At 48.0% G+C, this 23,097-nt stretch overlaps 1 protein-coding gene across 3 annotated transcripts in view; it reads right to left on the reverse strand.

Moving 5' to 3' along the window:
* Nucleotides 1-23,097, reverse strand: part of FRMD4A (FERM domain containing 4A) — a gene marked incomplete at both ends in the record, with an annotated part of 383,792 nt that overhangs the window by 14,180 nt on the left and 346,515 nt on the right. For all 3 annotated transcript variants that reach the window (XM_082013889.1, XM_082013888.1, XM_082013887.1), the window contains 4 exons: nt 2,370-2,503; nt 10,860-11,001; nt 18,467-18,605; nt 22,663-22,739. In XM_082013889.1, the coding sequence (XP_081870015.1) occupies nt 2,370-2,503; nt 10,860-11,001; nt 18,467-18,605; nt 22,663-22,739 (492 nt within the window). The remainder of the gene's footprint in view (nt 1-2,369; nt 2,504-10,859; nt 11,002-18,466; nt 18,606-22,662; nt 22,740-23,097) is intronic.

Raw genomic sequence — 23,097 nt, forward strand, 5'->3', positions numbered from 1 at the left:
TACCAGTGCGCGGCTCGGGCCGCTGCCTGCCCCAGCCTTTCCCCCGCTCCCTAATGGGGGTTTTTTCTTTCTACCCTTTTCAGGTCACTAGGAAACAAGGACCTGGCCTTTTCAAATCTTTCCTTTAAGCAATTCCCAGCAAATCTGTGCGGACGTGCACAACCCCCTTTTGTGGGAGGCACCGTTGCAACGCCTCATAAGTGAGTCCCATTTCCCGCTGCCCCTCCAGCCCTGTGGGGTTTATTTCAGCTTTTCTTCTGTAACGCGTTCCTTCTAGTGTAACGTGGCTCTAAGCACTGCATAAAGACACAGATTCCTGTATGCTTTCCCGAGGGAAACTAGGATATTTTCTTTAATATGTAGACTCCTTCTTCCCTAACCTAATATGAAGCAGGGCAGTGGGGAAAGAGTTAATATCTTCTGTAAAATGCCCATGATTGGAGCAGAACAAAATTAACATGGGCTACCATGCTGCCTCCATAAACTGAAAAGTATTCATAGGCATGGTCCTGAAATGTAATCTAAATTAATAAGTAACTGGAGTAGTGATGGCCCGAAGTAACCTGATGCCACTGTTACGAATGGCTCTGGCCATGCTTATTTGATTATGCCCCTGCTTTTAACCCTTTTTTATCTCCTGACTTGCTGCCTTCCCCCTCTGTTTTGGCCATTCCCATGCCAAAGCAGAAAGGACGAAGGGCAGCCTGAGAGGAAATACTTCCAACTGCAGGCTGCTGATGGATGAGCTGTAGGGTTGCAAGATGGGGTCACATTCCAAGTGTCCATCAACTGCCTCTCTCAGATCATCTACAGAAAGCACAAACACTTTCTACCAGCTCTTAAGGTGTTGACAGATGGGTTCTGGCCAACCTCGCTGCAGCACGTTAAGGAAATAGTGCTCCTTACCACTTGGCTCCATGCTCCACTGGGAGCTTTGCCTGCATCCCAGTTGCTCGCAAAGTGCTTGGGGCTGCACTGCAGACGAGGCTGGGGTTAAAGCGAAGACATTGGGCTGTAAGCTTCTGTACTCCTTCCCCTGCATGCGTGCTGCCGCAGGCAGGCAGTGTTAGCTTCGGGTGGTAAATTCCTCCAGGGCAAGTAGAGCCCTCCAGACCTTGTCCATCAGCCCCTGAAGAGCATGTGACTACTTCCTGCAGATGATCTTAGCTCGGTACTCGATGGATTTACAAGACTGCATCTGGTCCTGCGACCTTTATCAGCACAAGTTGTTTGCTGAACCCAGCCAGGACTTCCCAGGTGGGAAAGGATTGCTTGTGTGGAGTTAAGGATGGGAACAGGGGCAGCTGAGGTTTCTGCTGGCTTTCTTTGTTGAGAGGTATTTTCCACAACTTATTCTTGTTGGCATTAAAACTACAGACTAATTGAAACAAAGTGCAATGAGAGCTGAATCAGTGACCTATTTCCCCCATTTTTGTCAAAGGCGAGATAGATACACATCAAATATTAAGCAACAACTGGAAGATCTCGGTGCCACTGTCTGCAGCCAGCTTCCTATTGTTACACACCACGACTTCTTGTTAAATTCCGCTTTTCAGGCCTGGTAAACAAAGGAGAATCACTGAATGACCCCAGTGTACGCTGCTGCTGATCTCCACACACATCTGCAGCAGGGTTGTGATTTCCCCAAACATTAAATTGATCTCTAAACTGGCCTCCTGTGTACTCCAAGAATGACCTGTAAAGTGAGTGGGAAGGTTATGAGAGGAGTTCCTGAACTGTCCTGCATGTCCTGGGATGACCACAGTGGTTTCTCTTCGCAAGGTCTGCCACCATACTGCCAGTCCTCTCCAACAGTGCCAGAGCTTATTGGATGAAGGGAGTCTACATGGAGCTGATGAGACCTTGTGTGCTGTACGTAAGGATGTGCTGGGAGAAGAAAAGCACTTAAGGTCAAACCTGCTCCAGGAAGAAAGTGTATCAGCTTGGTGTTTTTTTTTTTTTTTTTTTTTGGCTAATGAAGTCAAAAGCATTTGAGAAGCGATTACCAGCACACAGGACAGCTTTCCTATGCCATTTAGATATCTGCATATTCCCACCAAAGTCAGTAAGAAGCCTGTCTGAATAAATCTTCAACACAATTTCAAACAGCAGACATGGATGCTGAGCCCCAAGACAACTGGGTACCCAACAGACGTGGGGTTGCTTTCTCTGGGGGGAAAATGTCCTGTGACATTGCAATCTGGAGTTGAAACAGCTGGACCTTCCTGAGGCCTTTGTAGAATGGGCTTTGCAAGAGGTGACTGTGGAAGCAATCTATTCTCCTGACTGCACACCACCTCCAAACAACAAGCATGCTATAATAATGCAAGCAACAAAGTGTTACAGGTTATAAAATGTTCATTGCCTACCGCTTCTCGGAGACACAGTTTCTTTAGCTCTTCCAAGCGTTGGCGCAGTGTCTCTTCCAAAGCTTCTTGCCTGGACTTCAGTGCAGCCAGCATGTCTTTCTTGGCAGACTGAGAACTATCCGACTCTTGGGAACCTATCAATAAACAATGATTTCACTAGGCCAGCTGACAGCAGAATACACATCTGGAGTGCTTGTAATTTTACCAAAGCCTGGATGCAATCCTTCCAAAAAGAAATCAGACTATGACATGAAGCAGGTGTTACCCAGTCATGTTTGTTTACGGCAAATTCTTAATGCTTAAACTAACAGACAGAAATTGGACAGTAGGGCACACAAAGACATTTGTAATAGTTATCCAGAAAAACAGAAGCAACAAAATTATTCATGTAAGATCCTAGAAAAATAAAAGACATACTGTTCCCATGAAAGTTCCCAACGGCAAATAACAGTACAGTTTATCAAGCCCTGGAGATGCATTTTTGGGAAATTAAGCCTAGGAGAAACCATGTGACAATACAGCCTACTTCTTAAAAACTGCAATTATCCTAGTGGCAAAATTCAATCCACTAACAGTGGCTGTTTTATGAAAAAGTGTAACGGAACAAAATTACCTAGCAAGATTCCTGTAAAACACACCAAAACAACAATAACCCATAGGTCCTTCTGGGATGGCAGCTGTTTCTTGTGAAGACGTAGATCAAGATATTTAAACTGGATGTCCAAATGGCTTGGTTTTTCAAGTGGCAATTACCAGCAACTTCCACTAAAGTAAGTCCATGCATTAAGTCAGACTGATGCTCAGACGTCATGACAGCATTTGTAACTTCAGCTCTTTAGGGGAATTTATTGATGGGGTTCCTGATTCTATTTTGGTTTGGGATGCTGCATCAGTTGCTATCCAAGATGTAGCATCTCAAAGGGGCAACACTGGTTGCATCCATTTGTGGGTCCCCAACTTGAGCATCTGATTTTTCAGAATTTGCTTAGCATTTGCCATCTTTAGTGCACCTCTGGGCTCAGGGGTGAGTTTATAGTGAAGTCACTACTTTGCTCTGATCCCCTTATTTGCATAAGCCAAGTGCATCCTTTCATCACAGAGCAAGGACATGAAGATTATGGCCATACTGTGAGATGAAAATCAAGCTCAAGAAGGGGTAAATGACATCTCTACATGATTTTCAGTTATAACACTGGCTGTTGTGCAGCTACAGCTGTGGTTCAAACAATCTACTTTAGGTTTATGAAAAGCTGAGCTCTGGTATCTGTCATGGATTCAGCAGGAGCATCCCATGCCTGTCCACAGATGACACCGAGAGCTACAGCTCCACACACTCCAAAGCTCTGCCCCACACACAGCTCTGGAGTTCAGCCTCAGTCTGCATTTCTAATAAACTCCATAGCAGGTCTTGAGCTGGGCTAAACAGACGGGGCTGCTGTGGCTGAGGGGTTGCTGTTGCAGCTTGGCCTCCAAGCGTAGAGTGAGGACACTGAGCCCAAGGAGGTTGAAAACGTTGCTGCTATTTCAGAGCTCTGGAAGGAACGTGGGTACAACTCTTTGTTTTGGCAGCAAAACAGAGTGAAATTTATGCTTTCAGCTTCATCTTTCATTGCTACTATTCCAGCAGACCGTTAAAGCTGAACTGAAAGAGGATTGAGGCAACCCATGCCATGGAACAGATCTGCATTGGCCCAGGGGGAGCAGAGAATCTTACAGATCTTTTCCACTGCTATTTTCTGCAGTTTTTATACAGGAAGACTGCTGGTACTTATTCTGTGAAGTGCCATGCACCTTTGTTACACCTTTTATTGGGCTGTCCTGGAGTGGGAGAGGTGGAAAAAGGGATCTCTAAAGGTCAGCCAGGTTGAGCATCATCAGACAGAGGACAACCTCATCTTACCATGAGGTAAGATACTTGTTTAGTTGCTGTAGTCATCCTTATTTCATTTGGGTTTGTCCTCATAGAGCAACAAAACTCAATTCTGCAAACACATCTGTGCTGCAAGAACTTGATGGGATCTTTTAGAGGAGCCTTGTATTTGCGCTGGCAGGGAAAGCCCTCTCTAGCATTTAGTAATTCTTAATAGTAACCCTGATGAGCAGTTACTAGCAAAAGTTGAACTGCTGAATTTCTTCACTGAATTGCCAACAAACTGCTGAGTCCTGCTAAAAAGTTGCTCATGATTCCAGCAGATGTTTCTACCCTTTTTTCTTTCCTTTTAGGACAACTTTAATGACCTACATTTTCCTTTCAACTGCTCTTCCCCTTTCCTTCCTCTCTCTGCTCCCTACCTCCACACCAGCCTCAGATTTATTCTTAAAGCTATTCGTTTTTGCACTGCGGGTTGCCACAGCAGCTACAGGGATGCTGAAACATTTAAAAGCATATGAATAGTCTAAACCCTGGCCAGACGCCTGAGCTGATGCGGGGTGTGCCGACAAGAAGGAAACAAATGGCTTCTGGCTGAGCTGGTACGGACCCAAATCAAGCACAGACAGTTTACGGCATTTGCTCCAGCTGCGCTCGCCCCGTGTGAGAACCACGCTGGTCTCAACCCTGATGCGGTCGTGGCAGTGTCCACTGAGTATACATTTTGCCATTTTTTTCACCCCTCCCAGAAAGCAAAGGAACCGGGTGAGATCTACAAGCGCATTGTCACATTCTGAGCTAAGCAACGGGATTACTGCTGAAGCCAAAGTCAACCGCTCCTTGGCGCTAATGAACCGGTTCAAATTAACCTTTTCTGAGTGTGTCTTTGTATCACAAACTCTTCTACCGTAGCGAGGGTTCAAAGGCCAGGGGGACAGGCCACTCAGTTCATGGCTTGTGACACTGAATTTTTTTAGCTTGACCATACCTGACTTGGATGATCCCTTGGGCATACTGCAGGACTGACTTATTTCTTCAGGCCTTCCTGAAGTTTCTCCTTCAGAAACTGTTTTGTTCTACCTGTTTGTTTTGTTTTGTTTTTTTAATTTAAGAGCTGAACTATTTTGAGGTGTATTATTACATTTTTATGGGTTGGCTTCTCTACTTGTTCTCACAGGTGAAAAGCAAATGGAAACTTGATCAGTCAAGAGAATCACACTAGTGTGAGATACTTGTAAAGGAGCAGAGAACAGTCCTTTGTATTGCTGGGGTGCCTACCACTTCCATTAAAGGCTCTTTGTTTATAAATATGTATTAACCCAGCCTCGAGCAAGGCTGTGACCACAGACCTACTGCTAAACCCAGTGGCAATTGACCCAAAAATGTCAGAACAAATCAAAAGACCATAAAAACAACCAAAGAGATAATCAAAGACCAGCTCAAACCAAACCAACCAAGCAGATACTACCTTAAATCAGCCTTATTAAATAAGATGCACACTGAGTCACGGCTGCCCAGTGCCTTCCAAAGGGGATCATCAACACAGAAAAATCAGTCCTAACATGAAAGATTCCTACTGTGGCAGAAACGGTTGACTGGGAGGCTTTCTCAGGTATTTTATCTCCCACAATTAGGGCTAATTCCTAATGCAGTAAACCAGAGAAATGTTTCTGAAATATGTAATTTCCCTGTATAGCTTTTGAACCTTTCTGTGAAAATTATTATTCAGATTCCTTCCCATTTGCTGTGCAAAGATTTACCAAACTCTCCATTTTGACACACACTTCTGCAGAAACAGTTGATGTCCCTAAAAGAAAAAGGGTTGTGAAAACACGCCGGGTAGAAAGCACAGGGCCATCTCTTTGGTAGGCACCAGGAACCTGCTGAATTGGGTCCTGCTTTTATAGCTGATGCTGCTGGTTTAGTTTCAAAGCCAAGGAAACTGTACATGCCTTTTCCTCCTTAGCATACAGGATGGGACACAGGTCTTGGTGACCTGAACATCCACTTAATACCCTATTAGTTTGTGGATACACTACTCATCTTCTGATACCAACTTGGCCTCTCTGGGCAATTTCTCCATCCACTGACATTCAGGAGGAACTCACTCCTCCAGCAGGATTCATGGCTGAGCTTCTTCACCAGTGCTAATGGGCTGGTTTCTGATCACTCTAATACCGATGATGTCAGGACAGTCTTGGTGATGTTGAGAGAGACATGAAGGAAGTGAGTCACACCACCAAAGGATCTGACCAAAGCGATGTGCTGTGCCTGTGCAGATCTGCAGGAGCTCCTGGCTACCAGGTGTCAGCTCCAAGACAAGCTTTGTTTTAAAGCTTGTCAAAGAGACAAGACCAGCTACATTAGCCACTGTTTTGAAGAGGAAAGCGCCTACTAGTGACTTACTGTTTGTCCCCATTTCCTCCACTTATTTTAGTGGAGTGGAGTCAGCTTGGAAAAGGGATAAATGAGAAAGATTAAAATAAGCAGCGAGGATAGAAGGGATGCTGAAGAGCAGAGGGAGCCAAGGCTTGGTGCTAGCATCAGTGAGGGGAAGGGAGATGCAACAAGGCGTCTGAGTAGCAGTGAGGCAAGAGCATCCAGGCATCTCTTCTCTTTCTTATTTTGTGAATCTCCTGCTCCAGGAAAAACACATCTAAATATGGCAAACTCTTACGCTACATCCGGCTGCTGGCTCCAGCTCACTGGCATTTGGTTGAGGTCCCCATGGAAGGCTGTCTCCCAAGTGGGGAGCGGAGGTCCCCCACGCTTGCTCTGTGCCAGAACCCGGGCTGACTCACCGCACCAGGATGTCAGCGCACAACAGCCAGCAACCTCAGACGGCCACTATCTCTTGTCTCTGCCAGACAAATAGGATATCCTCCGTGGCGCGCAGGAGCCCAGCTGGAGCTGCTCCGCACAGGATGCGCTCAGATATCCTGTGGGCGACTCGTCTTTGCGAGCCCTCGCGCTCGTGGGCCGTGCCGGAGGCTGCGCGGGTGCTGTTTATCCGCTCCGACACCCGCTGGGGCAGTCCAGCTCGGAGATGGCCCTGCCGGATGGAGCGGCGGGGGCTGGGGAACCGGCTGGCTGGGCTCTGTCATGGCATTTCCAAATGTAAACAGGTCCCTGCACAGGAAACCTCCGTGGCTGCTGAAGGAATGGGGCTCAAGGGGCTGGAGGCTCCTCAAACACGTCTGCAGAGCTAAAGCAGAGGTGCTCCTCTGCCCACTGAGATGAAGGTAGCGGTCTAAGGTTCAGTCCAACAATAATCCAGCGATAACAGGGCTCCTCACTAGCTAGGAGCCCTGCAGAGCTCTTAGGGCACAGACTGCTCTGAAGGAAATATCCACCTTAGACCTAACTTGATTTTGTTCCTATAATTATCTCTGCTGGCTTTGATTAGGGTTCATCCTAGTGTGAAAGCAGAGCTTTTATTCACAGGCAAATCTTGCCCCAGATGTCCAGGCATGGCCCAGAGATCTTGAGCAGAAGATCCCTGAGCCAAACCCCAACAGCCTACTGTTTTGGGGCCCCCTTCAGAGGGGGACGAAAGTTAAAGAGTGAGCTTGTCAGAAAGGGACTTGGGAGCATCAGGTATCAAACTTATGACTCTGAAGTGGACACAGACCGAGATCGAGGGCCTGGAAAACATGGAGGAGCTTAGGCTTTGGCCCTGAATTACTGTGACCGTGGGGAAGTCACTGCCCCAGTATAAGACTCCATCTCCCCTCTGCTGTGTCTTGAGACTGTAAGTGATGTGGGGCAGCAACTGTCTCACACTGCACAGCAGGATCTTGGCCAGACAGTGTGACAGCTGGGAGCAACAATAGATATTTCCTTGCAGTCTTGCTGCAAACCCAGGGGAGACATGGCAGCTTCAGTGTGCTCCTCATGGCACTGACAGCCCCTTCAGTGAGGAATGGAGAGGAAATGCCTACAAGTAATTTCCAAGAAAAAAGGACAGAGAACAGTAGGGAAGTGGGGGCAAACTGAGATTCAGTTCTGCCCTTGTGATTTCGAGTCACTTGGGGTATTTATAGCCTGGAAATCTACTGTGGCCACTTAATCATTTGCACTTATTCTCTCCAGCGTGCAGGTTGTGCTGCGATAACCCATCATTGTTGTGACTGTGCACCGATAATCTTTGGCACAATGGGAGGAAACGCAAAGGCTGGGACAGAGCCGGCGACTGTGCCGAGTGGGACAGGCAGCGAATGCCCCCTCTTGTCCAGTGGGACAGGGCTGGGTCACCTCTGCCAGCCGGGCTCGAGGGAAGGGGCTCTTGGAGCAGAGGGGTCTGGGTGACTGTGTGGAAGCAATCCAGGGTCTCCAGTTTCATGGTATCTGTCCTACTCTGATAGACATCTTCTCTCTATACTTCCTTGTAGCTGCTTGTAGCTGCTGGAAGGCACACAGCAGCAGCAAACCCCACAGCTCTCCTTAACATTTTGGGGAGAGCCCTGTCCTCATAGCTGGTAGGACCTAAAGGCAACTCTGAACACAGGAACCTGGGGGAAGCCATGTTCGCCTGGCCCACCAGTGGCACCTTGACTGAAACAGAGGTTCACACAGTCCTACACAGGCACCCAGGTAGACCAAGACACCTACCCAGACCTGAAGAAATGACTCACCTGTAAATGAACTCTGCATGGGTCTAGTCACTCGTGCAATTCTGCTGAGTCTGCAAACCCCACGTTCATAGAATCATAGAATAGTTTGGGTTGGAAGGGACCTTTCAAGGCCATCTAGTCCAACCCCCCTGCCATAAGCAGGGACATCTGCAACCAGACCAGGTTGCTCAGAGCCCCGTCCAACCTGACCTGGGATGTTTCCAGGGATGGGGCATCTACCACTTCTCTGGGCAACCTGGGTCAGTGCTTCACCACGCTCACTGTGAAATATTTTCTCCTTATATCTAGGAAGATAGATATGGGTTTCTTGCTCTCTCTCAGCCAGATGGGATTTGAGCAGGGAACAAAAAAAAACCCAGAAATAAAAGCATGGGCAGCTCCCAGTTTGGGATCTCCATTCATGTAACCCTGGTAGGTAGTGGCCCTACATAAGCTTTTCTGGGCCTGATTTCCTGCTGGCTTTCATCTGCTCTCTCCCGGTGTGACAGCAGAAGCAGACCCCCATGCTTTTTTCCAGGAAGGCAAAAAGTCAGTTTATTAACGTGAAAACAAGATTACTACCAAGTAGCTCTCACAGACTTGGGAATGGTGCCCAGGAGGCTGAGATCTTGGAAAGACCTTAAGAACTTCCTTGGAGTACTTAACATTATTTACTTTCCAGCAGGAGAGCTGGAAAAAATGCCAAACAAACAAAGAGCTCCAACAACCCGACACCAGTCTGGGAGCTGCTCGGCTACTGCAACTCCCTGAGCGATGGGAGGCACAGACGGTGGATTGTATACGGCATCAGGAGGACCTAAGAAGTAGAAAGACATCTCTGTTTGCAGGCAAGGCAAGGAATTGCACAGCAGGCTCTGTAAGCCTTGCACATTTTAACCCCTTGCTGGACCTTTTCCATGCAGGAAAGTGTGGCTTTTAAGAGAGATGAAGGATGCAGCGATGCAAACCCCAGTGTGGGTTCAGTTTCAAAGCATTTGTGTTGTTAGACGGACTCTTCCCTTGTCAAGCATGGGAAGGTTATCCTCTGGTGTCACACATCTCCACACAATTGGTTTTGATAACTTGATGTGATACTTAACAGAGGGCATTTAATTGACTGGAACTGTTAATTATAGTGATACCAGCAACTTTGCTCTCCTGAAGAGCTTCCCATCTGAGCAGCTTCAAGCTCTTCACAAACTATCAATCCTTGCTTTGCTCCTAGAGTGATGTGTAGCACTGTTTTACACACAGCTTGCCTCATTCAGACTGACAGAAGAGTTTCAAAGAAATATAGACATGTTCCTGACTCCTCTTCCCTGGTGCCTCTCTTCTGATGCTCTAGCTCTCTTCTGTATCACTTCTGGCTCTCTTCTGTATTACTTCTGGGTTGCTTTCACAGTTATGTCTTCCTCATAACAGGAAGATGCTTTAAGGCACACAAAAACCCCTCTAGGTCCCCACACTGGTATGGTGGAAAGTGCTAAGGAATAGCTCTTTTGAGCCTGGGACACCAGGCAAATTCCAGCAAAAGAGAGGCAAAGCAGATGTGCACTCTGTGAAGAATCCACCCTGCCTCAACAGTGCTGAAGGACATCACCAATTCCCAGCCTCTGTTTCCCAAGTGAGCTGCACTGGCTGACGGCTTCCTCACTGGCGGTTGAGGGTTCCTTCACAAACACATCTACCTAGGGATGAGCTGGGTGCCAAGGGGTGATTATGGCAGAAACTGTGAAGAGAAACTAGGTCTCAGCTGGAAAGTGAGAGGTTGGAGATGACATCCTGGGGCCAAAGAGGAAACGAGCAGCAGTAATGAGAGAGGGGGAGGCTGCTGCCTGTGCTGTTTGTGGAGCGATGTGCTGAAAGATGGACTGACACCTGGACAGACGGAAAGGCTAAAGGGAAGTGACTTTCATTTCTACAGTGCAGCTTCTAGCTGCTCCCCATTATACCATGGCCATGGCCCTTCCCACTATATTCTCTCCAGTTACAGGATAAAGGACCTACCTGATGACAGAAGACTTCCGCTGCTGCCGCTGATAATTTTGCCTTTACTCCCCATGTTGGCCAGCTTTGAGGTCTTCAGCGTTCCTGTTTCGGTCAGGTCAATTGCAATCTCACTCAGGCTTCTTGCAGCATGAATCTTGGACTGGACAGGGACACAAGAGTTAGTAATGATCTATTGCTTCTTTAAAGCTCATAGAAGGCAAAAGTCCTGCTGTGGCAGGAAACAGGCCTCCACAGCAAACTTGGATTATTTTACAAGAATAGAAGTAATCTGGCACGCTATTCACTGCTGCGCTTTTTACATTCTTAAGTGGGTACAATTCTGGCATCGCTTCCTGTTGTTTGTTATTTTCTCTGCTTTGCCATGCACATTTTTCCCTCTTAAACAAACTATGTATGGAGTCACTGTGTTACCACATACAATAAGAAACCTTCAGAAATGCCAGAATAATAAACTGCAAAGCCTAAAGGCTAAAGACCATCTCTAGCATCTAAAGGAAGGCAGGAGGGGCCTTTCCAAATCTGCAATGAGCTTTGGACCAAGACACAGTGAGGACATGGCTTAAATGAGCTGTCATGAGAGGATGTAAGAAAATACTGTCAGGAAAACATGTTCAGGTTATGGTCCAGACTAACAAGCTGCATGCAATGCCTCTACCGTGAGTGACCTCCTCAAAGCATTAAGAAACAACAGCTGGCCCCAGCTCAATAACTGGCCACACTAGGGCAAGGAGTCAGCCATTGTCCACCACCAAATGTCAACAGTGTAGGCACCTCCACGGGAAAGTAAACATGCATACTGCGTTAACCAATAGAATAGAGTAGAACAGAATATTACATTTCAGCTAGACTTTCATCTAGTCCTCCTCCTATCTTAGGAGGGAATGAATTGACTTCCTAAGATGTCATCCTTTCTCCACTGGTTTTGGAAGGATTTGAGACAACAAGATGCCCAGAAACTTCAGGTGAGAGAACTCCAGAACTTTCTCTTCGTTGAGTAGGGAGCTCAGTTGTGGTTATGCCCACAGAGCCAACAAAGGCAGAAAAATGTTTAGGGCAAGGGGGTTAGCGGCACTGAACAATTAAGTGAGCACGGCAGCTGATTGCAGGGTTCGGCTCACTGAGTCCTATTGGCTGCCTTGCCTCTGCAATACAAACCTCACTGTTAGTAGCTCACAATCTATCTTCAGTCCTTTCTCCTGGCAGCCTCTAGCAGGTGCTTAACATGAACAAGAGCATCAAGAACATTGATCAAAGTTGCTGGGAATGGCCCTTCAGTTATATCCCTAGCACTACCAGGAAGAAGAACCTATACACGAGAGGGTCTTGGCTGGCCACAAGAATTTTTCGGTCCTTTTTGTGACCAGTACAGCCTTAGGATCACCTTAAAATAGCAACTGCCACATCAGAACAGCTCCAAAGCCTCTCTAGTCCTCTATCTCATTTCTGACTCGGGTCATCTCCAAGCACTTCAGAAAAAAAATGTAAGGAAACTTTTCATTAAGCCACTGTGGAATAATCTGTCCACATGGAAAATTTCCTCCTGCCTCTTCTTAACCAATGCTTATGCTCAGAGCTCTATTTTGTGTATTGGTTGTTGAATTCTCTTCAGCGAACAAGCCATGCTAACAAGGAGGAAATCGACAACCAGGAGGAAGCTTGCTGTCTGTAACATGGTGCACAAAGATGACTGCTATTTCATCTCCAACCTGGAAATTGGCTTCTTGCTCACTGACCCTCAAGTGAGGCTCCCATGAGGCTCCCCCTCAGTCATGGATGGAGGGAGCTTGGAGCTCAGGCCATCGCCCAAATCTCACAAGTCCTGTGCTGCTGGAGTGGGTACAACTCAGGGCCACTGACCTGCAATTTCTAGTTCCCATAACCCTGAAAGTTGTTGGGACATTGTGCCAAGGCTCTCCAGCCACACAAGGACTTGTTCAACAGGATGGTGAAGTCCCAGTTCACCTGAGCATTCACCTCTGCACCTCCTCAAGGCCAGAACAGACTGACTTTCAGCCCTAGCCATACAGTTCAGGTGATGGGCACACCATTACAGTGCTAACAGATCAGAAGCTGATTGTCGTCCACGTACCAGGATGTGATCTGTTCCCACTGGAACTAACATGAGATAGGACTACAAGGAATGCTTGCCATGATGGGATTTTCAGTGTTATTTCACATCCTCAGGAAGCAGAAATCATTTTAACAAGAACTAAGGCTGAATCAATGGCTGAATGCTCACCACACTGAGCTTCACTCTTAGCTCTGTTACTGATTTGCTGTGGGGCTTTGGGTAAGACACTTTACGCTAAGTTCTTAGTGATCCCCTGCCTCTGTTTGCACATCAGTGAAATAATAAGGGAAGTAAAATGTCTCCCTGTTGCACACTGTATTTTTAAGATTAATTTAAGACTGCAAATGAAGACAGCACTGGGAGAGCCTTAAACTGAAAACACCCTCAGAAGTATTATCATAATTTAATATCCTTGGTTATTTATAGGCTCCGTCATTACCGTTCAGAGGTACTCAAATTTCTCATAAGCTTATTTCCACAACAACCCCAAGAACAGGGTGTGTTCACTCACTCATTTGAGTGCAGAGGCTGAACTACCTGCCAAGATGTAAGAGCAGATCAAGCAACCAGTACTGACCCTCTTAAAATAATGATACAACCAGTTAGACACTTCTCATTCCAGCAGCTCCTCCCCAAAATCAGCCCCAGGAGAAGGATAGCACTCTTTTACCTTCTTGGATCTGATGTTTCTGGTCAGAAACAAGGTCTGAGAAACATGTTCTCCAAATAGCTCTGGAAAGTTAGCTCTAGGTGAAGAGGAAAGTCACTGCTTTTATCTAATGGGATTTCCTGCTACTGAAGTCTTGATAAGGAGCCTGAGCATGAAATGCTGTCTTGCTGCAATGCCAGATCTTTGGAGTAAAAAGTTTTCAGACTGCTGCTGTCCTGGTGATTTATCCCCTGCAGGTGTATATATGCTGTATGACACTACGTATCTCTAGGGTTATGAATACCTTGTATAACCCCCGGAACAGCCACACTGATCAAACCCAGTATCTGCCTAACCCAATATACTGAGTCCTTGCAGCGGATGTCTAGGAACGGTACAAAGTCTGCACAGACAGATCCTGCCCTTCCACTCTGTGAGGCAGTGGTTTTCCTGTATTTGTAGGACAGTTTACAGCAAGAAGCTCTGTAGTTTATTTCCATTCATATTCAGACTGCAAATGAGGGCACACTCTGGCCCTACCTGTTTGACTAGGCACCAACTAAAATACTGAGTGAAGGCATTGCAGCTGGGTGCTGTTGTGGTCCTGGCCGGCACACCAAGCCAGCAGTGGCTGGAAATGTGCCCTACATAGGGCAAATTAAAAAATGACATAAGACCAAAGCCTGGCATCTCTGTAGCCAAGAAAAACAAACCAGAAGAGAGCAGATAGGGGATCAGCAGGGCAGAGTGCACCCCACAGAAGGTGCAATCCAAACCTGCTGAAGCCATAGGAGAAGGTTTTAGATCCGATCGCAGTTGTGCTAACGGTGCCCTGCACTAAAGAGTGGGGATGGAGCATCTCCTGAAAGGAATGGGGTTAATTTTCCATGCTGCTCAATCCCTGCTGCCTCCGCTGCCTACAGCAATGCTAATCAGCGTCGGGTGGCCTTGTGCTTTGGACAGCCACTCATCAACGGCAGGAATCGGAGCAACAGCTCATTTCATACAGGCCACTGAACAGCAGCCAGTGTGAGGCCTGGGCTAGACTTTGTACTGACAGCGCAATAGCGCAGAGCTAGATTACATCCCATTAGCGCTCCCCCAGGCCCTGCAGTCCCTCCAGGCTCCAAAATTTTAAAGCACTTAGCGCAGACCTGCCAAGTCTCATTTACATGGAGGGAGACTGGCTCATTCATGAGTCATTTCAAAGCATGGGGCCAAACTGATCCCAGTGCTGTTCTGACAGGGTCAGAGGGTGAAGAAAAATCCATCGGTGAAAAGCAGGAGTAGATGGACACTAGGGATGAATTTATCCCTCTTGTGCTTGCAGTGATGGAGCTTTGCTGCAGGTGATTTTTTAGAAACGCTGGCCTATTTTCTACTGGTTCACTCAGCCAAAAAAGCCTTGTGCTTGGAGGAATGTGCTGTTGGAAATTCCCACAGAAGGGGACTTCTCAGGTCTTCTAGGCCAAGTGCTTGATTGACTCGGTGCAGTCAACAGAGCAAAGACATGCCTTGAAGTCCTGCTGTATCTGTCTCCTGAAAAAAAGCAGTTCTGCATGCTGACATGTTCACTCAGAAAGCCAGGGATCTTTTCAGTCTCCACGTTACGCTTCGATTGCAGGGAGAGAGAGACAAATCAGCAGGGAGCAAGGCACTGGGAACTCAGTGAGCTGGCAGGAGTCCAGTGTGGAGTGAGGCTGCAAAGGCGGCTGGCATCTCACTTCCTTGCAAAAGGGTCAAAACCCAGGCAAAGCTGAACTTACATCTTTCCAAAATCAAGTGAAGGGGCTTTTCCAGTGGAGCTGTGCAGAAGGTCCAGATCCAACTGGTGCCCAGCTATGTGCGCAGCACAGAGTCCAAGCTTGCTTTACCACTATGTCATATCTCCTGCCATCTTATCTATATCACTGGAGTGAAGGCTCAGTTGCAGTGAGCTCCAGTGGCTTTTTCTTCTAAGTTTGTTTTTATTTTTCTTTCTTTTGTCAAAACGATATGAAATGCCAAGTTTGAACATGAAAGGAGGGAGTATCTAAATTTTTCTTTGAAGCTGGGGATTCAACTGAAGTGGGGACTGAGATTTAAGGGGCTGCGAACCCATGCGACCTGAAACTCAAATAAATGTTTGTCTAAGCCCTTGAGAGCTGAAACAAAGACATTTCACATGGCCCCACTTTGGAGTATGTTTTACTGGTTTTCAAAAGCAAAGCACATGTGAGTACACTGTCCTGAAATGACCACCAGCATGAATTGAACAAATCAATTAAAATTGATGGATCTATCAGTCCTGACAGTGTCATGTCAAAGATGAAGACAACAGACTAAAATACCAGCTCCCTTAACAGAAAGGGAAAAAATATTAGTATATCTTAACTTCAAAGCCTTGGCGTGACCACCAGGATTATTGTGACAAAGCACACTGACATGGTCACAGTTGTGACAGGTTGACAAACGAGGGCTGGTGGGTGGTGCTGGCTGTAGGAGTGTGAGAGAGGGGAGATCAGATTGAAACACAATCTGCCAGCAAAAAAAGAAGCACGAAAGGAAGTCCTGGGCATTTAAGAGACCCAGTTGCTTACCAAAGAAATGGGAGGAGGAGGGAATCTCCTTTTGTTTGTTGGTTGCTTGTGACCTAAATACCTTGCAGCTAGATCAGCAAATCTATCTGGCTAAAAAATAAACTTCTGTTCGTTGTCTGAGTTGTTTTTGTTGAGAGCAAAACAGAGGGGGTTATGCATTTCCTTGGTGTTGCTGAGGAGAGGAGGGGGACAGGAAAGCATTACCTGGTATTGGGTGAGTGTACAGTTTTGTCCATATTCACAGCTGGCACTTAGGCAGGGGTGGGAAGTTAGCTATGCCCCCAAATTCAATACAGCTCACAGCAACTAAGATGAATCCTGTTTTCTTTTTGTTTTTGCATTAGATGGGACATGGCCAAAGTGGCTGTAACCATGTGTTCTGCCCAAGGCATCCAAAATTCCCACCTACTTTTCAATAAAGTCACAGAGATCATGATGGGGAAAGCAATGTCAGAAGGATTTAGAGTGAGATGGACTAATAGGACACTGATGGCCCTTCACATAACTTCAGCAAGGCAATTCAATTCATTTAACTGGAAGAAAAATAATGCAACAAATAAAAAGAGGAAAAAAGAAATATTTTTCTGCCAGTTTAGTGGGCTGAACTGGCTCATGAAGGGACCTGATAGGGCCAGGGCCTGTGCAAGGGAGGGAGCAGCCCCTGCCTGAAAATGCAGGCAGTGCTTTTAGCAATAGCGAGATGTTAAGATCGTTTCAGCCATTTGGAGGAGTATCACCCTGCACATTCCTGCCATCTCACCAGAAATGGGAGGCAACGCAGGCAGCTGTACAAGAAGGTAGCCACTCAATACAGACTCTGTCTTCTCTGTCAAGTTTTACACCAGCATGCTCACATGGAGAGGGGCATCTGCATGAGAAGTCTCTCTTCTGTCTCAAAGTGATCTCAAAGTGATCAAAGTGATCTCCTGCTGCTTTGGGTATGCCTAAAATTACTGTTGATGAAAGGAATTAGAGGCAGAACACACACTCCTCTGGTTTCAAGGTGATTTCTTCCGTGTATTGAGAGGCCCTTTGTGCAGCACCAGATCAAGACAGTTCCTTGGAAAGCCAGGCTGTCAGCATCCTGCCCCCCTCCTTCTGTTGTAAGATTCTGTGTGGAGAGAGAAATAATATCCCTCTCCCTCATTTCTAAGAAAATACATTAGTAAAAAGCAAGGGACAGCAAGAAGGATTCAGAAACAGGTGTAGAGTGTGAAGCTACTTTGAACTCAGTTACTGGATGCTTCCCTAACTTTATGACAGAGTTCAAAACCAGAAGATATGTGAAAACCATCCAGATTGGGACACGACCCTGTCAGCTTGCGAACTTTGGCTCCTCCAACTTGGCCACAGTTCAGTACAACCTTTCCCTCAATCCTCACTCCCACAGACATGAATTCAATACAAATTCCCTCAATCTGGCCAAAGCCAGTAGATATTTTGAGTCAATTTGAGGGTGGAGAATGGACTGAGAGCAGGAGGAGAAGGACTTGGGGGTGTTGGTTGATGACAAGCTCAACATGACCTGGCAACGTGTGCTCGCAGCCCAGAAGGCCAACCATCTCCTGGGCTGCACTCAAAGCAGTGTGGCCAGCAGGGTGAGGGAGGGGATTCTGCCCCTGTACTCCGCTCTGCTGAGACCCCACATGGAGTCCTGCGTCCAGCTCTGGAGCCCTCAGCACAGGAAAGACACGGACCTGTTGGAGCGGGGCCAAAGGAGGCCACAAAAATGCTCAGAGGGCTGGAACAGCTCTGCTGTGAGGACAGGCTGGGAGAGTTGGGGTTGTTCAGCTTGGAGCAGAGAAGGCTCCAGGGAGACCTTGTCGCAGCCTTCCACTACCTGAAGGGGGCCTACAAGAAAGCTGGAGAGGGACTTTTTACAAGGACATGTAGTGATAGGACAAGGGGTAATGGATTTAAACTGAAAGAGAGTAGATTTAGATTAGATATTAGGAAGAAATTCCTCACTATGAGGGTGCTGAGGCGCTGGCACGGGTTGCTCAGAGAAGTTGTGGATGTCCCATCCCTGGAAGTGTTCAAGGCCAGGCTGGATGGGGCTTTGAGCAACCTGGTCTAGTGGAAGGTGTCCCTACCCATGGTGGGGGGGCTGGAACTAGATAATCTTTAAGGTCCCTTCCAACCCAAACCATTCCATGATTCTGATATGAATTTACCTTTTTTTGATCTCAAGTGGAAAGGAAGGGCAGGAAAGGAGTCACCATCTGGACTTGACCTTGCTGAGACTGTGGGAAGTGAGAACGACTTACCCACCACAACACGCACTTCCCAGCTCCAACATGCTTACCTTGCTTTGCTTTCTGTCCAGGTAGAACTGATGTTGACTAATGGCCATAGCCCAGATAGACTTTATTAGTGCTGGACAGGCGTACCACGTATGCACAGCAATGCCGCTATGCCCAAAAGTCCTCCTGGTCACAGATGCCCTGGAGAGGAGAAAAGAATGAACTGAGTTGACACCAAAGTTTCCTTGGATTGTTTTCTGTTCCAGAACCTATCACAGACCCCACAGTCAAAGCTGCTGTCTTTACTGCACACACCCTTGTGCTAATGGGAAAAAATGCTTAAGAGCACAGCAATAAATAGCTAATCAAGCTAGGAGAGTATTTACTTTAAATAACTCCTCAAGTTAGCAAGCTCCTGAGGACTAAGAGTAAAGATCATCCAGTTTGTCCAGTTCAGACTGTATTCCTGGGTTTGGCTGAGCTGATGCTGACCTGCTACGTGTCCCAGGGGAGTCACCAATGCCAAAGCATGTGTGAATCCTCTGCGTCTCATCACATGCTGAGACACCTGAGGCCAAGTCCTCACATCCTCCACTACCTCTGGCTTTGGACAGTGGCTGTCAAATAGTAGGACGTAGGTGACAACTAAAGATCCACAGGATCAAGGGCTGCTTTAGAGAATGTGGGAGAAACTCTTCAGGTACCTTGATTTCCCCATTTGTAAACAGATGTAGCAGGACTTGGCACGTGGTATGGGAAAGGGGAGTTATGAGGCTCAGAGAGGGCTGCCTAGTGCCCTGGAGAGAAGAATGTTACTCAGCGATTAGCTGAGTGACTATAAAAACAGGAAAAATAAGAGCTAAATGTTTCCTCCCTGGGACTCCCAATTGTCCTCAAATACGAGCAAAGAACACAGGTTAGGTTTCCTCATGCTTTCACAGCTGTACAAAACTGTTTGATTATTCCTCCCCACCACACCAGCAGAGCCTCTGACACCGGCACACCAGCGCACGCAGGCTAGCAGCGTCCTGGTCTGCAGAACCCCTCCCACTGCAGGGATGTAGCACTGGCTGGAGTAAACCAAGCCCCCCCAAAATGAGGTCCTCCTCTCTAGTCTGTTAAGAAAGGTCTCATGGTGGAGTATGATTATGAAATGAATGCGAGCACTGGTACACAGACTAGCTCAGAAACGTGGCACTTTTGTTATAGCCTTGCACGTAGGGATGTGGGTGGTGTAGATGGGCCAGTACAAGAGACAGCCTGGGGAGCAGGGTGTGCTCCGGGGGGGCTGCCACAGTCCGCAGTGAGCAGGCACTCTGTGCAGTGCAGTTGTGGAGGTGACACTGCAGGACAGCCCAGGAGCTCTACTGTGCAGTGCAAGGGATGGTCCACTCTTTTACGAGCACTTGGAAGTCCTCAAGCCTGCTAATGCAGTGGTTCCCCTCCTGCACCTGCACTGGCCACCTCTCCTCTGGTGCCTGTGGGCTACTGCCCTGTCCAAAACTGAAGACGAATGTGCAGAGGGGAGGCACTGGTCAAAGAAAGTTAGGATAGAGCCAAGAATGAAAGAAAAGCAAAACTCTGCAGCGAAATGGGAACTGCTGGCCAGGTTCAGCCTGGGAGAGGGCTGACAGCTCTTGTGTCAGGGCCTTTTCAGTGCTGCAAAACATGTTAAAGTCAAAATGTGAACCTAGAAATCGGAGTGAAGTTTCTCTCAGAAAACAGCCGCGGCCAATGCAAACAAGGTCTGAGATAACTGGGATCTCATGTTTCAACGTTCACCCTGTGCTGAGTCCTATCCATGCGACTGGAGCAGAAGACCTTGATCTGTTATGAGTATAGTTCTTGTGAGAAAACTCTCCACAGATGCAACAGGATGGTGGCTGATGGTCCTAATGAGGATGGGTCCTGGGCTGCCTCATCCCTCTCACTGGACAGGGAATGACGGCTGTACTGCGAGGTGCTCTGGAAGCTGAGGCTGGAGAGGGGATCCAACTCTGGATGCTTTATGTTGGTTTAAGGGACACAAACCACTCCGGCACATCGGCATATAAGGCTCTAAAACATTAAGGCACTCAAACATGGGCTAAAGCCTTAATTCTGGTGTCATCCAGTTCAGTCAAATGCAGTTACTCATTTTGAACTCTCAGAAACATACTCTGCAAGCCATTCATCTGCTCATCTTAAAAGCAGTGACTTCCAATTTTTTTTTCTTTTTAGGATCTGTACATGTTTCCCATCAAAACTGCAGACCCCGTTAGAAAGCCTGCAGACTTAGCTGGTCAGAGCTGTGGACTTGCTTTCCACAGCTGTCTTTTGGGGATCAGTGAGAGACAGCCTATGGGTGTTTTTTCCTTGACTTCCCTCACGCATGTCACATGTGCTATGGAATGAACCCTGTCGATACCCCCTAAAAGGTATCATTTGCCTCCTTTATGGGATAAGTAACCACGATGAAGAGAGGTTAAATGGCTTGTTTGGGACAGGAAGCCATGGGCAGAGGCAGGGCTAAAAAACATACATTGTGCTGCCCAGCCCTGGCCACAACCACAGAGCTGTGCTTGCTCTCCTGCGAGCGTGGCTTCGCTGACTCAGGCTCTGGTTTGGCTATGCAGAGAGGAATGCGGAGAGAGCGCTGTGTTGGCTACTCCTCCACCTCCACAAGCCGAACAACTCCTCGCAGGAGTCCATCCCACTTGGCCGGGGGACTACAACCAGAGTCGTGTTCCCACCAAACCACCGCAACGTGCCTTGCTGCTTTACAGCCAGCATATCATTTTGACCTGGACAGTGGTACTCTCTGGGCATGAAAATCAACCAACTGAATTCCCTTGTAGTGAGAAAGTACCAGGCTGACAACCTGGACAGGGTTTTGTCCTCCTGGTGTTGATTCAGAGAAACAGTGCAATGGAATAAAAACCGGAACCTCTTCTGTCAGTAATTCCTATCACCGAAATAGAAATTAAACAGATGACGTTCCTCTTTTTGGTCACATTTTGTGCATGACACGGAGTTGCAAATATCATCATGATTTTAACATCCCAGAACTATTTGCATTCTTTTCCTTGCAATTGCTGCTTACAGGAAACGGCCAGCCTGGGTCTTCAGGGGCTTCTCGCCGCTGGCTGCTTGCGGCACGCATTTCCAACGCCTCTCCTGCTGCTGGGGGCTCGGTGGGGGATGGAGTACACCAGCCCCAGCTCCTGCTGCTGGAAGATCTCCCAGCATATTCTCAACTCTGGGAATTTCCTCTGCTAGATTTCATGCGACTATTTACATGCTTAATATTAAGCAGATGCTTCAAGGTTCTGCTGACCTGGAGCTGCAGAATGGGTACGAGCTGCTTTACTCAGTTTTTGCTTTAACAAAATGCACCTATGGAGAAAGGCACCATTGTATTGGTGTGACCATGTTCATATCAGGGCAAATAAGCACAGAAACTACATGCAAAATGCCCCTAATAAAAATACACATATTAGTACAAAGATAGGCATGGGAAACAGGTGAAACAGGATCACAGCTGAGCGATCAGCAAAACACACTACTACCCAGACTGATTTGATGTGCTGCTGGGAGAGAGCTGGTTTCCATCAGCCGTATTCATACTTTGCAAGTGAGACATTGCTTTTAGCAAGAACAACTTACTGAGCAATATACACACTGGTCACTGTCTGCAGCAACCAGCCACTAACACACACGAGCAAGGGGTGCAGAATGCACCGATTAGGTGCAGCACCGTCACTTGAACTCACTCTCTCCCACATTAGGTCTCTAAAGTAAGGGGGAAAAAAAAAAAAAGACTCCTGTGCCAAAAAGACGGATGGGCTTTCAGCCTGAGTGCCGGTAAACCTCTGGTACTGTGCCATTCCTTTCAGTTGCGCTACTGAATATTTATTTATAAGGAAGCATGTTGAGTACAAAATCTGGCGCCCACCTCCAGGCTTCAAGTGCACCACGGGGACAAGGCAACCCTCCTTCCACGCACGGGGACTGCCGGCACCGCAGCTGGGGCACCGGAGCTGCACAGCCCCGGGGGTCAGAAGGTGCCAAAACGGAGGGATGGAAAAAAATAATGTACCGCTAGGAGCCAAGGGGAAACACATCCTCAGAAACACCCACCCGAACCCAAAACGTCCCGCTGGAAGGAAGCGGCAGCCGCCGGTGCGGGACCCGCTGCCCCTTGCCTACGGGCTTCCCAGCCACCAAGTCCCCCACAGCGGCATGGGGACGACCCGGCCCAGCCCGGCTCGGCTCTCACCTGCGCGGGTCGTGCACCTCCACCGAGAACTTCTTCTCGCGGAAATAGAGATTCTCCAGCTGCCTCCATTGGAAAATCTGCGGGGAGAAGAAGGGGGTGAGGCGCCTCCGCGCACACCCTCGCCCCGCCCCGCCCCCGCCCTCGCCCCGCCCCGGCCCCGCCCCGCGTCCCGCCCGCGCCCCCCGCTCGGCCCCGCTGCCTGCGACTGGCGCGGTGCCGGGGGGAGGCGGGGAAGGGCGAGCCGGTTTCGCTTTGCAGGGCGAACTACGGTTAAAACACTTGCAAGCCGCGGGAACACCGGGAATCGGGTGCTTTTTCCCTCCAGGGCGGGTAGCTGGCGTGCACTGGCCCCGGGCACAGCAGCCCTTCCCTCGGGCAAGGTGTGCTGGGTAGACCTCAGAGGGGCGAAGGCGGCCTCGCTGGGCAGGCAAGCGG

Source organism: Phaethon aethereus, assembly GCF_964289735.1.
Source record: "Phaethon aethereus genome assembly, chromosome: 1".
Lineage (NCBI taxonomy): Eukaryota > Metazoa > Chordata > Aves > Phaethontiformes > Phaethontidae > Phaethon > Phaethon aethereus.